The sequence below is a fragment of the Myripristis murdjan genome, chromosome 9 (genome assembly GCF_902150065.1).
Source record: "Myripristis murdjan chromosome 9, fMyrMur1.1, whole genome shotgun sequence".
Classification (NCBI taxonomy): Eukaryota; Metazoa; Chordata; class Actinopteri; order Holocentriformes; family Holocentridae; genus Myripristis; species Myripristis murdjan.
The window spans coordinates 35,322,332-35,339,803 of NC_043988.1; the positions used below are offsets into that span (position 1 = coordinate 35,322,332).

The following is a 17,472-nucleotide window of genomic DNA, read 5'->3' on the forward strand; positions in this document are numbered from 1 at the left end:
TTACTGCTATTTTGGGTTTGTCTCTAGATAGATTTGTACTTTGAGTTTGATGTTGTATAGGCCCACAGTTACACTTTATAATTTAAATGTATGAGGACTGTTCATTTTAAGTTGCATTATTTTGTGGTGTAGTTTCATTTCATTTTTTTATTTGATCTAAAAGGAACAGTGTACAGCTCAAACTATACTATATACTGTATGTCACTGTTTGATGCCATATCTTGCTTTGTTTTTTGTTGACACTACAATAAATATGTTTTTTGAAGAATAGTTTGATGTAGTTGGATTATTCAAGGTATTTCCTCCTGTTTTAGAGCTTATTTTGAGTTTCTAGTTCTTGTAAAGCTACTTTGATGGGCTGTAGTGGAAACTAGAACAGTGAGCAAAGAAATTTGGTCAGAGGATTATTGCTTTTAATACCATCATTTAAAACATATGAACATGCTGCGGGCTCAACACTGTACAGCAAGTTTCAAAGGAGCGTAGGAGAGAAAGAGGGAGGTACAGTCATGCCAGACAGCAATTTTTTCATGTCCACTCCAGGAATTACTCTCTGAAATTTTGCTGTTTATTGTCCCCCCCAATAATGAGATGGGATTTTCATCCCTGCTTACAGTTGTCTCTCTTCTATCTCGAAGTTTTACATTTATTTCAACAACATGCCCACCTTCAAGTGAAACACGAGCTTCCTCTTGTTTTGATTTTTTTTTCCTCTTAGTAGCTCCAGATTCAAAATGCCTCTTACAGTTTTTTTCGATTGCTAAAACACAAAAAGCAAAAATTAGGCACAATTTTCACAACCTTTACTTCTGTCCCCAATCGCTTGACTCAATTTGTTACCACTTTAGATTTCCTTATCATATTAGAACTCTGACTTTCCTTCTTTACACTCTGATGTCAATTTCATATCACCTTGTTGTCAAAACACAACACACAATTTTTCAGGTTTGCACACACTTCTCACATAAAATCTCAAAGCATCAATCGACAACACACAAATATTCAAATCTCTAAACTTTCGGGTCTGGTGAGCAATTTGCAATCAAGGACTGCAGCAGTCCTTGATTGCAAATTGGAATTTGTTTGATGAGCAATGGAGAACAGAGACAACAGTCAGAGAAGGAGAGGGGTACGAATGAGAGAAGGAGGAGGACGAGGAGGAATAGGAAGAGGAGGAGGAGGGGGAAGAGGAAGAGGAGGAAGAGGAGGAGGAGGACAACAAGGAGAAGCAAGAGAAAGAAGAAGGAGAATCCGAATCTCCAATGAGATTCGTGCTACTGTACTGGACCATGTGCTCAACCATGGGTTGAGCATGAGGGAAGCTGGCCAGAGGGTCCAGTCAAACCTCAGCCGCTTCACAGTGTCGACCATCATTAGGACGTTCAGGATGGAGAACAGGTACGAAATATATTTTCCGTGTGTATTGTAATACTGCATTCAATAGACTACAGCACTGTTTCCTAAACAGTGTTTTGGGACGCATTTGTGGGTCGCAGTCACATTGTTTTGGGTCCCTTTTTTCTTTGTTTCCTACATTTTGTTATTAATTATAATTATTATTTCAAAACATTTAAGTAAAGAAAAATGATTCCAAGAAAGCAACATTTAAAAATAAAATGTTTTGTCTGAAAATTTGTGTGATGTTTTATGTTTGTCTATGAGAGAAGTGGGCATTGTCATTGATTCAGTGTGTTCCATTTCTATAATTGTGTTTTCAGTTTTGCTCTTCAGTGTTCTGTACATGCTTGGTAGTGTTCAGCCAAAAGCTTAGTTGTGTTTATTCAATGAATGTTATGTGTGTCATGTGAAAATATGGCTGTGTTTACCAAATGACTTCCATTTTGTGAACATGTTAAGAGATTTGATGGCAAAGAGTTGTTTTGCAAAGGGATGCCAGGGTTTAGCAATTTGTGTGTGATGTTTGGAGTTTTGTGTGTGCAGTTTTGAAAAAAACGTACAGTTTTGAAAAACGTGTTTTAGCAATCGAAAAAAACTGTAAAAGCCATCACTCTACTCACCTTCAGCAGTGTCAGTGCATCTGACCACTGATTGGTCAGATGCAGATTGCTGTCAATCATTGCAGCGACGTGTGCGGTGGGGTGTCAGATTACAGGTCTCTTTTTTCTCTCCTCCTGGCTTGGGCTGACTTGGTGCTCTAGCCTCGTGGGCATCACGATGCATAATTATAATAATTATATTTTACTGCTACTGTGATACAGGGAATTACGATCATGAATCGGTGGTGCGGAGCAAAGTGCAAAGTGTCAGCAGCACAAGTTGCACAGGGCATGACAGCTGACCTCTGGCTGTTTGATGCTGAGGGGTGGAATTAGCAAAAATACCTTATCAGTGTTATTAATGTGGTGGGAGCTGGCAAATACTACTATTAACCATAGTTCTTGGCCTGGAAAAAAAGTATATCTAATATAAATAAAATTCAGATTGAATTTAAACATAATCATATGCCCCATGTGACTGTATCAGACATTCTTTGCCTTGCAGTCTCTGATCTGATATGGACATCATGTATTAGCAGGCCAGATAACTGGAACAATGCCTTTTTCACTCTCCCAGTCAAAATTGTTGACTAAAAGCTGGCATGGATTTCCAGCATTACATTAAAGGGGAAATACTGTGTTATGTGGAACTTTGGTTTACAATATAAAATATGCATACTGTAATTTAATATAATAGAAATACCACTGAAGAGGATTTAGAATATTTCACTGTTTCACATTGTGCAGTATGCGAATGAAGTGTTTTACATAATTACAGGACAGGCTACACAAAACAGAATCATGGGGGAAAAAATCCTACATTTGTATTGGATATGGGTTCACCAGAGATGAGTGTGGGTGTTTAGGGGTGTGTGTGGTTTAGGCCTGAAATCGATGTTAATTTCTTGGCTTTTTGATGGGGTAACTGGGAGGTTATTGTCTGTAATGGTTTGGCATATTTGTCCATGGTGCTGGATTTCACTGTTACTGCAAATAAGGCAGATGATGATGGCGTCACCTGTGTACTTTGATCTACAATAGACCTTTTGGGTCTGTGCAGTGTGGAGTCTTATCTGTTAGGGGGGTGGTGCTGGGTTTCAGGTGTTGGAGGATGATGTGCTTAAAGGACTTCATGACCACAGATGTGAGGGAAATTGGTCTGTTGTCATTTAGGCAGAAGATCTTGTTGGATTTAGGAATGATTGTGGATGGTTTAAAGCAGTGTGGAACTGAGCCCAGGGGTGAAAACGGGGCCAGTTCCCCAACACAGTGATGGAGCACAGCTGGGTTGATGCTGTCTGGGGCTGCTTTCCTTTTAGTCCATAACCTGGATTTTCCATGCCAGTCCCATTCACTTCAATACTAGTGGCTCCAGTGGCGGTCACTCTGACATACACTATATTACCAAAAGTATTCGCTCACCCATTCAAATGATCAGAATCAGGTGTCCTAATCACTTGGCCTGGCCACAGGTGTATAAAATCAAGCACTCAGGCATGCAGACTGTGAAACAAGACATTTGTGAAAGAATGGGCCGCTCTCAGGAGCTCAGTGAATTCCAGCGTGGAACTGTCATAGGATGCCACCTGTGCAACAAATCCAGTCGTGAAATTTCCTCGCTCCTAAATATTCCACAGTCAACTGTCAGCTCTATTATAACAAAATGGAAGCGTTTGGGAACAACAGCAACTCAGCCACGAAGTGGTAGGCCACGTAAAGTGACGGAGAGGGGTCAGCGGATGCTGAAGCGCATAGTGCAAAGAGGTCGCCGACTTTCTGCACAGTCAATTGCTACAGAGCTACAAACTTCATGTGACCTTCAGATTAGCCCAAGTACAGTACGCAGAGAGCTTCATGGAATGGGTTTCCATGGCCGAGCAGCTGCAGCCAAGCCACACATCACCAATTGCAATGCAAAGCGTCGGATGCAATGGTGTAAAGCACGCCGCCACTGGCCTCTAGAGCAGTGGAGACGCGTTCTCTGGAGTGATGAATCACGCTTTTCCATCTGGCAATCTGATGGACGAGTCTGGGTTTGGAGGTTGCCAGGAGAACGGTACATTTCAGACTGCATTGTGCCGACTGTGAAATTTGGTGGAGGAGGAATTATGGTGTGGGGTTGTTTTTCAGGAGCTGGGCTTGGCCCCTTAGTTCCAGTGAAAGGAACTTTGAATGCTTCAGGATACCAAAACATTTTGGACAATTCCATGCTCCCAACCTTGTGGGAACAGTTTGGAGCGGGCCCCTTCCTCTTCCAACATGACTGTGCACCAGTGCACAAAGCAAGGTCCATAAAGACATGGATGACAGAGTCTGATGTGGATGAACTTGACTGGCCTGCACAGAGTCCTGACCTGAACCCGATAGAACACCTTTGGGATGAATTAGAGCGGAGACTGTGAGCCAGGCCTTCTCGACCAACATCAGTGTGTGACCTCACCAATGCGCTTTTGGAAGAATGGTCAAAAATTCCTATAAACACTCTCCTCAACCTTGTGGACAGTCTTCCCAGAAGAGTTGAAGCTGTAATAGCTGCAAAAGGTGGACCGACATCATATTCAACTGTATGGGTTACGAATGGGATGGCACTTCAGTTCATAGTATGAGTAAAGGCAGGTGAGCGAATACTTTTGGTAATATAGTGTATCTGTGATGCATTGTCTTTTCCTTCTTTATACACTACTCACAAAAAGTTAGGGATATTTGGCTTTTGGGTGAAATTTCTGGAAAATATAAAAAGTTCACGCTACAGTGATATTATATCATGAAAGTAGGGCATTTAAGTAGAAGCATACACTGGTGATTTCCTCATCTCAAACAATTTCTTGAAACAAAAGCCAACAACAGTGGTGGATATACCACAACAAAAAATGTCAGTGTCAATAACTTGTCATGTGCCCTTGAGCATCAATTACAGCTTGACCACGACGTCTCATGCTGTTCACAAGTCGACTTATTGTCTGCTGAGGCATGGCATCCCACTCTTCTTGAAGGGCGGCCCTCAGGACATTGAGGTTCTGGGGTACAGAGCTCCGAGCCTCTACACGGCGACTCAGCTGATCCCATAGGTTTTCTATGGGATTCAGGTCTGGAGAAAGTGCAGGCCACTCCATTTGAGGTACCCCAGTCTCCAGCAGCCGTTCCCTAATGATACGACCTCGATGAGCTGGAGCATCAAACACCTGATGTGAATTTTGCCGTTAAACTCCTTGTTAGAGAACAGCAACTTGTGCAAAAAGTACTGAAACATTGAACAGTTGGACATGTGCATTCAAAACTTTACAGAAGGTCACATTAAGTTCACCTGTAAAGGTTATAATGCATTTTAGGTTCATCCTGAAATTTCACCCGAAAGCCGAATATCCTTAACTTTTTGTGAGTAGTGTATGTTCCTCAAGTCAGACCAGTAAGTCTTTCAGGGCCCCAAGTGATGATGGCTGCCTCTTAGGGTGTATTCAGACCTGTGGCTCGTTTGCTTTGTTCCGATTCAGGGGCTAAATCGATACAATTTTGCTGTGTTTCTATGGTTACTATACCAGTGTTCCGTAAATGAAGAAAATATCCAGTTCTACCGGGAATCCAGACTGCACATGGAAAATTAAAGCTGCAAGCAGGACGGGCCCTCGCACCCGTGCCCCGCGTCCCCCTCGTGCCCGTCTGGGACGGTCCATTCACGGTGCCATTCACTCAATCTCACACACACACACACACACACACTTCTGGCCCAGTTGCTAGCGGCGCTCCTCCAGCAGATGTCGCCCTAAGCTTGAGTTTGAGTTTGACAGTTGTTTCTGACGCCTGTCAGTCTTGAGCATGGGGCTGAGTGGGGGAGGGGCAGTGCAAGCAGAGAGCAGAGCAGAGAAAAAAAAAACAGAGTCCCACCTGTTAAACTAGTCTTCACCACGGCCACAAACTTTTTCCAATCCACAGCAAGACCTCCTATTTTTGTAGGAATTTTGGTCCTCTTTCCATCGGCATAGGTTTGCAAGCTGTCAGACTTTTACTTTAGTCACCAGGGGCCTAATTAGCCCCTAGGATTTTGCCTTATTCCCACCAGGGTCCATGGGAAAAAGTGGAGGCGCTGGTTGTGGACACTCTGACTTTGAGGCCTTCTAAAATCCAAACGGTTCGAAATTCTAATTAACCTTGAAGAACTTTTCTTAAGCACTGTGTCCTCTGTCATGTATTCAGTTTTCAAGCCAATTCGATTAGGGCCCTGGGAGTTTATAGATTTTCTGCAAAGCGAAAATTTGGGCGAAAACGTGACTTTCAAGTGCAAATTGCGGACTTCCTGTTGGTTTTAGGTGGGGGGCACGAACAGAAAAATGTCGGGCTTGATGAGATCTACGTTTCGGCGCTGGTTTGGTCTTTCTATCACATTCCTGTGGGCCGCAGCGGCTGCCTTTGCGGCTGCCTTTGCGTCCCTAGGTGGCGCTACTGAGCCCATTTTTGCACCTGGGGGGTCCGATTTTAGATTTTATCGAATTTTTCGCCAGACCTGGTGTGCGTGCCGAATTTGGTGAGTTTTTGAGCATGTTTAGGGGATCAAATTAAGGCCGAATGACACTTAAGTATAATAAGAAAGAAACGGTACAAATACAATAGGGCTTCGCACTGGGACAGTGCTCGGGCCCTAATAATGTGTTGCTTTCTTCTGCTGTTTCTTTTTTTTTTTTTTTTTTGGTTGATGGTTGGCAAGCGGGTGCATTACTGCCCCCCTCTGTTGGAGGGTGAACCACAGTTATGAGTCAGTTGTGTCGGTTGCTGTGTCGGTTCTGTTCTCACTGCAGACAAACCGCTCCAGGGCTTGAAAGGAAGCGAGCCGAGACCACCCCTTCTAGGTGATCTCAGTCCGCTTGTTTCATCCTACATCCGAGTGCGATTGCTGTGTTCAAAAATGTCCAAACGAATTGATCTTTGGGGGGAAATGCTCCCCGTTTCAGAGCAACTGCTCGAAACAAGACAGGTCTGAATACACCCTTAGTTTTACATAGCCAGACCTATACCAGCACTAAGATAGTGGCTTAACCCACTGTAATTCTGCTGTAGGGGAAAAAAACTCAAAAGGGAAGACTCATACAATCCACAAGCAGTTGTGGATGACAGATACCACCCTTAATTTAGCCTACTAAAGGTCCAATACAAGCTACAGAGATTATTGCTTTAATTCCATAAAGTGGGGTTTATCAGAGACTACCTCCAGAATTTGGGGGTGGAGAGGATGGAATGTCCTGCCAGCAGTCCTGACCTCAATCCCATCAGCTTGGGAATGCTGTTCGTGCCAGAGTGACCAACACAACCACGTTGGCTGACTTGCGACAAATGCTGGTTGAAGAATGGGATGCCATCCCACAGCAGTGTGTGAGCAGGCTGGTGACCAGCATGAGGAGGAGGTGCCAGGCTGTTGTGGCTGTGTATGGTTCTTCCACACGCTACTGAGGCTCCTGTTTGTTAAAAGAATAAATTCTTAAGTTGCCAATATGTCTTATTTCTCCAAACTTCAATCATCCAATCCACCAAACACAAAACAAGAGTCAATGGCAGAAAAAGCTGTTTGGCATTGGCAGAAAAGATTTGGCAAATTTTTCGTGGGTGCAACCCACATACTCAGCTCTGCTGCTCATCCTACAAATGCATGTTCCGTACAAATGTGGCACCATTTAAAATGGAAATAAAGAGATTTATTGCCAAGAAACATTGTTACAACAAAGAAATAAAATACCAAACACAAATTTCCTTACTTGTTGTGCGATGTTTATTTTTGACAAGTAAACATGTCTGCTGGCTATAGAATTAACAAATACAATAGACAAGTAGAACATATATACAAGGATTTGTGTGCCATGCAACATTCACTGGTCTCATTCAAATAAACATACTGAAGGAATGCTCCCCAGCTAATAATTGTCATTGCGGCGCTACTGTTATAATAAGGAGGCCTACTACAGACTGTGTTGGGGATGACAAGTAAATTGAGTAACTCATTACAGTGTTCAACTTGTATTTATGGTATTTCTTCTTTTTTATATATATACACTTCTCACAAAAACTTAGGGATATTTGGCTTTTGTGTGAAATTTATGGAAAATATAAAAAGTTCACGCAACAGTGATATTATATCATGAAAGTAGGGCATTTAAGTAGAAGCATACACTGGTGATTTCCTCATCTCAAACAATTTCTTGAAACAAAAGCCAACAACAGTGGTGGATATACCACAACAAAAAATGTCAGTGTCTCAATAACTTGTCATGTGCCCTTGAGCATCAATTACAGCTTGACAGCGACGTCTCATGCTGTTCACAAGTCGACTTATTGTCTGCTGAGGCATGGCATCCCACTCTTCTTGAAGGGCGGCCCTCAGGACATTGAGGTTCTGGGGTACAGAGCTCCGAGCCTCTACACGGGACTCAGCTGATCCCATAGGTTTTCTATGGGATTCAGGTCTGAGAAAGTGCAGGCCACTCCATCTGAGGTACCCCAGTCTCCAGCAGCCGTTCCCTAATGATACGACCTCGATGAGCTGGAGCATCAAACACCTGATGTGAATTTTGCCGTTAAGCTCCTTGTTAGAGAACAGCAACTTGTGCAAAAAGTACTGAAACATTGAACAGTTGGACATGTGCATTCAAAACTTTACAGAAGGTCACATTAAGTTCACCTGTAAAGGTTATAATGCATTTTAGGTTCATCCTGAAATTTCACCCGAAAGCCGAATATCCCTAACTTTTTGTGAGTAGTGTATATAAATTTCGTAACCATTTTCTTTTGAGAACATTTCATTTGTTCCCATTTTCTTTAAATCAGTGAAGTTAGAAAACGCAGCATGGTGGTGGTATGTGACGTGTTGGTGTTGACTTGGCAACTTGTTGACTTGTTGTTCAGCTCCTGATGGAGATGTTGATGTTGTTGATGAGCCAGCTAGAAGCAGAATGGAAGAAGATGGAAGCTGGAAGCTGGAGATGTTGTATCTGTTCTCAGTAATACATGGTCGTGTCAGCTGGCTGCTAGGTTGTTGTGACTGGAGTCTGGTGCAAGAGGAAATGGGGTCTGTGCTGCAACTAGCACCTTGTTGTATTTGCCCTCTGCGAGTTTGCTGTGTTTTTTCTAATAATGGAGAATAAATGGATCTAAGCACACCATCAGGATTCAAGCTGACTTTATACTTGTTCCTTGTACACTACCAGTCAAAAATTTGGACACACCTTCTCATTCAATGCTTTTTCTTTATTTTTACTACTTTCTACATTGTAGATACATACTGAAGACATCAAATATATGAAGCGAGATACATGGAATTATAAATTTAAAAAAAATGATTAAAAAATTAATACAATTAAAAATTGTTAAAAATTTAAATATGTTTTATATTTTAGATTCCTCAAAGTAGCCACCCTTTGCTTTGTTGACAGCGCTGAAAACCCTCGGCCTTCTCTCAATGAGCTTCATGATGTAGTCACCTGAAATGCTTTTCACTTCACAGGTGTGCCTTGTCAGGGTTCATTTGTGTCATTTTTTGTCTTCTTAATGGGGTTGGGACCACCAGTTGTGTTGTGCAGAAGTCAGGTTGGTACACAGCTGACAGCCCTTTTTGACAACTGTTAGAATTCGTATTATGGCAAGAACCAATCAGCTAAGTAAAGAGAAACGACAGTTCATCATTACTTTAAGAACTGAAGGTCAGTCAGGCCGCAAAATTGCAAAAACTTTGAATGTGTCCCCAAGTGCAGTCGCAAAAACCATCAAGCGCTACAACGAAACTGGCTCACATGAGGACCGACCCAGGAAAGGAAGACCAAGAGTCACCTCTGCTTCTGAGGACAAGTTCATCCGAGTCACCAGCCTCAGAAATCGCAAGTTAACAGCAGCTCAGATCAGAGACCAGATAAATGCCACACAGAGTTCTAGCAGCAGACCCATCTCTAGAACAACTGTTAAGAGGAGACTGTGCCAATCAGGCCTTCATGGTCAAATAGCTGCTAGGAAACCACTGCTAAGGAGAGGCAACAAGCAGAAGAGATTTGTTTGGGCCAAGAAACACAAGGAATGGACATTAGACCAGTGGAAATCTGTGCTTTGGTCTGATGAGTCCAAATTTGAGATCTTTGGTTCCACCCGTTGTGTCTTTGTGCGACACAGAAAAGGTAAACGGATGGATTCCACATGCCTGGTTCCCACTGTGAAGCATGGAGGAGGAGGTGTGATGGTGTGGGGGTGTTTTGCTGGTGACACTGTTGGGGATTTATTCAAAATTGAAGGCACACTGAACCAGCATGGCTACCACAGCATCCTGCAGCGACATGCCATCCCATCCGGTTTGCGTTTAGTTGGACGATCATTTATTTTTCAACAGGACAATGACCCCAAACACACCTCCAGGCTGTGTAAGGGCTATTTGACCAAGAAGGAGAGTGATGGAGTGCTGCGGCAGATGACCTGGCCTCCACAGTCACCGGACCTGAACCCAATCCAGATGGTTTGGGGTGAGCTGGACCGCAGAGTGAAGGCAAAGGGGCCAACAAGTGCTAAACACCTCTGGGAACTCCTTCAAGACTGTTGGAAAACCATTTCAGGTGACTACCTCTTGAAGCTCATCGAGAGAATGCCAAGAGTGTGCAAAGCAGTAATCAAAGCAAAGGGTGGCTATTTTAAAGAATCTAAAATATAAAACATGTTTTGAGTTATTTCACACTTTTTTTTTTTAAACTACATGATTCCATATGTGTTCATTCATAGTTTTGATGCCTTCAGTGAGAATCTACAATGTAAATAGTCTAAAGAAAAATAAATAAAGAAAAAACATTAAATGAGAATATGTGTCCAAACTTTTGACTGGTAGTGTACATTTACTGTCAACAAACCTTGAAAACATTTGGTCAGTCTCAGTCATTCTTGTCTAATGATTTTCGAGTTGACTGTCACTCTGTTAGGCTTTCTTTCTCAAATGAAGTGATGACATCACCAGAATGCTTGATGATTTAAAAAACACACTGTAAAGAGGGTAACCTAAAAGTACTGTAACGAGTTGCTTTTAATAAAGAGTAACTAAGTAAAGTATTTTTTAGGAGCAGTAACTTAGGAGCCATTGTCTATGCTTAGATTGTCTGATACATTTTTCTGTGTTCTTACAGCGAGAGATGATGTGAGACCCCTGAAGCGCATCTGCAGCTATGAATTTCTGCCCCCTCTCAGTGAGTTAAACTGCACTGAATCAGAGTTGTTTTAGGATTTTATAGCATCTCATTTTCCAACATTTAATAAAAAAGGCAGGCAAAGCAGAAGAGTTTAATCTAATGAAATAATTAAGCCCATGTGTTAATTGGTAGAAGTTCTATGAATAACATCATTCTCTTCAACTCAAGCTCTCATACACCAAATACACATAATATTGGGACATCTTCCTGATATATATGATTTTAAAAAAATCCAGGCTTTTAGGCTTGAGTTTCTTCCCTGGTCATCAGTCCAATCACGGTTCAACTGGGTTAAAATCTTGTTGGGTTGATGGTCCTTTGGGTCAGATATAATCTGTTGTTTCTGGTTTCGTTTCAGTGTCTGAGCTGAGGGTTGTGCTGCTGGGGAACAGCTGGACTCTCAGGAGTGAAGTGGGGAACTTCATACTGAGAGAGACTGTGTTTGATCTTCAGAGAGCAGCTAAACGCTGTCTGAGAAGGAGTCGACAGCTGAAGGAGAAGAAAATAACGCTCATCAACACTCCAGATCTGCTGCTTCCCAACATCTCTCAAGACAAACTGACACAGGATGTAGAAAGCTGTGTGAGCCTCTCTGCCCCTGGACCTCATGTGTTCCTGCTGGTACTACAGCCTGAAGACTTCACTGAGTATCAGAAACAGAGGTTACACAGAGTCCTTGAAACCTTCAGTGAGCGCTCTTTTGATCATTCACTGGTACTGACATCAACACCCAGAGAGGAGAGATCAGCTGGAAACTACATGCAACATCCAGCCTTAAAGGACATGATCAGAAAATGTAGAAACAGACACTTGAACCAAATGAACCTTGAACTCCCAGAGCTGTTAACTCGGCTGGGTCAAGTAGCGAAGGAGAACAATAGAGAGCCTGTGAGCTGTGATGTGTGTAAGTATGCAGCTGCTGATCATCAAACACCAACACCTGCTGGTAAGTGCAGGAGAACATTATGAATGGCTTTACAATCACACACTAATCATGATTTATGACACAGTTAAAGCATGTTAATATCACTGATGTCATCTCTTTACAGGGCAGAAACTGTCCTCAGCACCAAGCTCCTTCTGGAACTGTACGTAAATTCATCACAAATGTAGTTTTGTTTTTCTCATGTGTAGGATGGTGATGTACTGACTGATGGTATCATCTTTTTACAGGGATGAAACCCACCACAACACACAGTCTGTCATCAGAGGGAAGCTCTGTCCACCAGCGTGAGTAAATTCATTTCAGGCTTTTAACATCCAGCCTGAAATCTGTGATGTGATCTTAAAAATTATGTTACAATATTAATTATACATCACTCCCACAGAGCACATATTACTTATGTTGGTCCAACACAGGCTGTTGATGTACAATTACAATCAGGACTAATTTGAGGTGATATATTCACATTCTCATAAAAAACACAAAACTTTGTATACTTTGGACTTGGACCCTGAACATTTTCAGAAACAGAGTCGTCACAAAAATGCCACAACAGCCATTTTACTTTCCACTATAACTGAATGATGTAGTTTGCATGATATCTATTGAACCAAACATGATAACACAGAACAGATGACGCACATGATGTTTGATCGTCTTCAGGTGAAGAGTTCATGGTGAATTCAGTGCCAGAAGGAAATCACAGCATCTGAGAACCTCGGCTAGATTTTATGGGCCCTATCTTGTGCCAGAGTCCCTAAACCCGTTATTTGGGGATTTAGCATTGCATAAGAGGCGTTACCCAGCAAAAGTTGCTATCTTGCGCACCTGCCGTTATCCCTAAAACACCTGCGCTACCCGTTACATTATGCATAGGAGTGGTTTGGGCGTTAAGCCAGTTAAATCAATCAGTGTGCCAGGTGCCACTGCCATTAAGGGCAGGCTGCGCTATCCTAAATCTGCAAACTGAAACCCGTGATGGAGAGAGGAAGGTCGCGATTTAGTACTATCTCTGCCATTTTCTCAGGGGTTCAACTGAGGCTAAAGCAAGGTGGCTTTTTATTTGGGAGATGGAGCCGCATGTGCGCGCGTCCGCACTGAAGCTTCCTGGGTGCGCTCTTGTAAATGCCCAAATGGGTAGCGGGTGGTCCTGAGGACCCGCTATCCGCTTTCTCTAAAGTGTCTGCGCAAGATAGCAATCGTAGGGAAAGTGCATGAAACATGCCCACGGGCACACCTCCAGGCACAAATAACAGAGAATAATGTATAGCGGGTAGCGTGGGTGCAAGATACCGTTTAGGGATGCGGAAGCTGCTAAATGCGGAATTCACAGGTAGCAGGTAGTGGCAGCGGGTAGCGGGTGGCGCAAAATAGGGCCCGCCGTCTTTTTGTTCATTAACCCTGACAATACAGTGATGGTAAAGAGGAGAACAATATTCAATATGAACTTACCAAGTTAGCCTCAAAAGAATGTGTCAAACACAAAGATTTGCTTCAAAAATGTATATCAGTTTGATTGTTTTATTGTTTTTGTTTGTATTGAACCCATTCTTCGGTGTCTCCTCAGCACTGACACAGAGCTGGGCAATGTAAGGAGGCCTTTTAGCTGGTCTAATGTTGGGTAATCTGTGTATTGTTGCATTAACTTGGGATTGTTTGTCATTCCTGTGGTTTGTAAAACACTTGTATCAACACCTACACACTCACTGGGATGTTGGGATGATGGAAGTTTTGATTTTTTATGTGTTTTTATTGCAGCATCTGGACTCTGGAGGATTGTGCTGTTGGGGAAAAACGAAGTCAAAATGACAACACTAGTCAACTTTATAATAGGAAACAAAGCTTTTCATTTCCATAAAACTTCCCAAACCAAGCAATGTGTGTCGGTCTGTGGAGAGTGGAAAGGAAAACCTTTAACAGTGGTGAAAACTCCAGACATCTTCAGTCTGCCTGTGGAAACAGTGAGAAAAGAGATGAAGAACTGCATGGCTCTTTGCTTTCCTGGACCAAATGTTCTGTTGCTGATAGTGAAGCCTTCTGACTTCACAGAGGAGAACAGACTCACTCTGAAGTTCATCCTGAGTTTGTTTGGTCAAGAGGCCTTTAAACACTCCATGGTCATAAGCACACATGAGGGAGGTGAAACAAATTCATCTGTAAAACAGCTCCTTAAAGAATGTGGAGGAAGGCACTACAGCATGTTATCAGATGACCGTACACTGTTAATGAAGATTATGGAGAACATTGTGAGAGAAAACAATGAGAGCTGCCTCACCTCCACTGAAGAGACAGCTACTGTGAGACCAGAGTGTGTGAACCTGGTGCTCTGTGGGAGGAGAGGAGCAGGGAAGACTTTAGCAGCCAAGGCCATTTTGGGCCAGAAGATGTTTGATCCAGGCTCTGAGTCTGCAGTGTGTGTGAAGAATCAGGGAGAGGTGTGTGGACGTCGGCTTTCCCTGGTGGAGCTTCCTGCCTTGTCTGGAAAACCTCAGGAGGCAGTGATGAAGGAATCATTCAGGTGTGTCTCCCTCTGTGATCCTGAGGGCGTCCATGCCTTCGTCCTGGTCGTACCTGTGGGTCCCCTCACTGATGAAGACAAAGGAGAGTTAGAGACCATCCAGAGCACATTCAGCTCTCAGGTCAATGACTTTACCATGATTCTGTTCACTGTGGAGTCAGATCCTAACCATCCAGCTGTTATTAACTTTCTAAGTCAGGACCAGGACATCCAGCAGCTCTGTCAGAGTTATGGAGGACGATACGTTGTCCTCAACATCAAGGACAGACAGCAAGTACCTGAGGTGTTGGACACTGTGGACAAAATTAGACTTTCCAAGGATAAACCGTGTGGTTACACAATAGAAATGTTGTACCTTACCCAAGTAGATAAGATCAGTCAACTAGAGAAATGCATCAAGTTGCAACAGACTGAACTGGAGGAGCTGAAAAGGCAGACTGTGGTCACCTGTAAGTATTTTGATGTGATCTAATTTGTTTTGGCTTTTCTTTGTTCTAAGTCTTGTTTTACATTATACTCTTGAGTTTATATTATAGTAACTGACAGTTTCTTGGCTATTAAGTTACTCCCATGTCTTTTGACTTTGCAGGCGATGATGGCAAACACAGTGAAGAGTGTCTCAGGATGGTCCTGATAGGAAAGACAGGAAGTGGAAAGAGCTCTGCAGGGAACACTATTCTGGGCAGAGAGGCATTTAAAGCCAAAGCCTGCCAAACATCTGTCACCAGGTGGTGTCAGAAAGCAGAGGGGGAGGTGGACGGTCATCTTGTTGTTGTGGTTGACACCCCTGGCCTGTTTGACACATCCTTGTCCCATGACCAGGTTAGTGAGGAGATGGTGAAATGCATCAGTCTGTTGGCTCCAGGACCGCATGTCTTCCTGTTGGTGTTACAGATTGGTCGACTCACATCAGAGGAGAAGGAGACATTACAGCTGATCCAGAGAGGCTTTGGGAAGAATTCTCAGAAGTTCATTATCATTCTTTTCACAAGAGGAGATTCACTGGAGCATGAGGAGAAGTCCATTGAGGACTACATTAAAGAAGGTTGTGACGATTCATTCAAGAAACTGATTTCTGACTGTGGAGGAAGATACCATGTGTTTAATAACTATGATAAACAAAACAACAGCCAAGTCAGTGAACTGCTGACCAAGGTGGAGACCATGGTGAAGAAAAATGGAGGTGGCTGCTACACCACTGAGATGTTCCAAGAGGCAGAGGCAGCCATACAGAAGGAAGTGGAGAAGATTTTGAAGGAGAAGGAAGAAGAGATGAAGAGAGAGAAGGAGGAGCTGGAAAGAAAACATGAAGAAGAAATGGAAGAGATGAGAAGAAGAATGGAAGAACAGAAATCTGAAATTGAACAGGAGAGAAAACAGAGAGCTAAACTTCTCAAAGAAAAGGAGGAAGACATTAACAAAGAGCGTGAAGACAGAAAGAAAGAAAATGAAAGGAGAGAAGAAGAAGAAAGGAAAAGGAAAGAACAGGAGGAAGTTCAACGACAGGAATGGAAACAAAAACTTGACACATTGGAGAAAAAAATAAAATCAGAATCAGAACAAAAAGAAAATGTTGACCAGCAGCTGGAGCAGAGTAGAGAAGAGCTGAGAAAACAGCGAGAGGCTTGGGAGAAGGAAAGAAAAGAATGGTGGGGAAGAAAACATCGTGAAGATGAACAGAGACGAGAGGAGGAGAGAACAAAGCTTCAAAAGCTCCAGGAAGAGTACGAGCAGGAAAAGAAGAAAGATGAAAACAAAAGAAAAGAAGAAGATCGACTCAGAAGAGAACAGGAGGAAAATGAGCAAAAAGAATTAGAGGAAAAATATAAGAAAAAAATGGAGAATATGAAGAAGAAATATGAAGAGGAGGCCAGGAAGCAAGCAGAAGAATTCAATGACTTCAGAGAGAAATACACCAAGGACTTTGTAACTCTGATGGAAAAACATGAGGAGGAGATGAAGGCTCTGAAGCAAGAGCACAAGAAACAAATTCAAGAGAAAAAGGTAGCATATGACCGCTTAAAGGAGCTGTCAGCTTACAAAGAAAAAAATCTAAAGGAGGAATTAGAAAAACTGAAGAAAAAACATGAAGAGGAAACCAAAGAGTTGGAACAGAAAGACAAAGACAAATGTATCATCCAATGATAATTCTGTCCAGTTTGTTCCTTATAGTGATATCACTGTGACCCCACCTTCACCACACACACACACGCACACACACACACACACACACACACACATTATTTTATTATATTTATTATATGTTTGCTTTATTTGTTGTGTACCTGATGTCTGCTTGTTACTTTATTTACTTGTTTACATTTGTTGATTATTTGATGTTTGTGCTTCTTATGTTTTATTGAGGTGAGACCCATTCTAGAAACCTCATGGAATTTTTAAATCTCACCTGAACTCAAGACAACTCGCTTTTTTCTTTTTTGTGCTCATTTATTCGACTGTGCAAATAAATCAAATCTAAAATTTTTTCACTGTTAGAGGTCAGGCTGGAGGTCAGGATGTGATCCACCTCACTTTCATTAACCGTTAAAACACAAACTAATTCTCTGAGCTCCAGCACTCTTTTCTTCTCTGGTAAAAATAAGATAAATAAAGAATCAAATATTTATTTATTTTATTTGACCTTTATTTTAACAGGCATAATCATTAAGAACGGGTTCTTATTTACAATGATGGCCTGTAAATAAGCTCCACTGCTGTGTGTGCATAGGTTGGACGTTTCATGATCTCCTGGTTTTTGCCCACAACACACTGAGGTCTTGTTGTGGTTTGTCTTCACTGGCAATAAAAGCCAGTTTTTCA

The 17,472-nt window shown here is 42.4% G+C and overlaps 1 protein-coding gene across 1 annotated transcript; it reads left to right on the forward strand.

The window, feature by feature from the left end:
* Nucleotides 1–1,312: 1,312 nt before the first annotated feature.
* LOC115365012 (GTPase IMAP family member 8-like) lies at nt 1,313–16,802 on the forward strand. The gene is made up of 7 exons (XM_030059723.1): nt 1,313–1,398; nt 10,137–10,141; nt 11,129–11,188; nt 11,550–12,137; nt 12,241–12,279; nt 13,893–15,101; nt 15,242–16,802. The coding sequence occupies exons 1-7, from the start codon at nt 1,313–1,315 to the stop codon at nt 16,795–16,797; spliced, it is 3,543 nt and encodes a 1,180-aa protein (XP_029915583.1). The 3' UTR covers nt 16,798–16,802.
* The last annotated feature ends 670 nt before the right edge of the window (nt 16,803–17,472 follow it).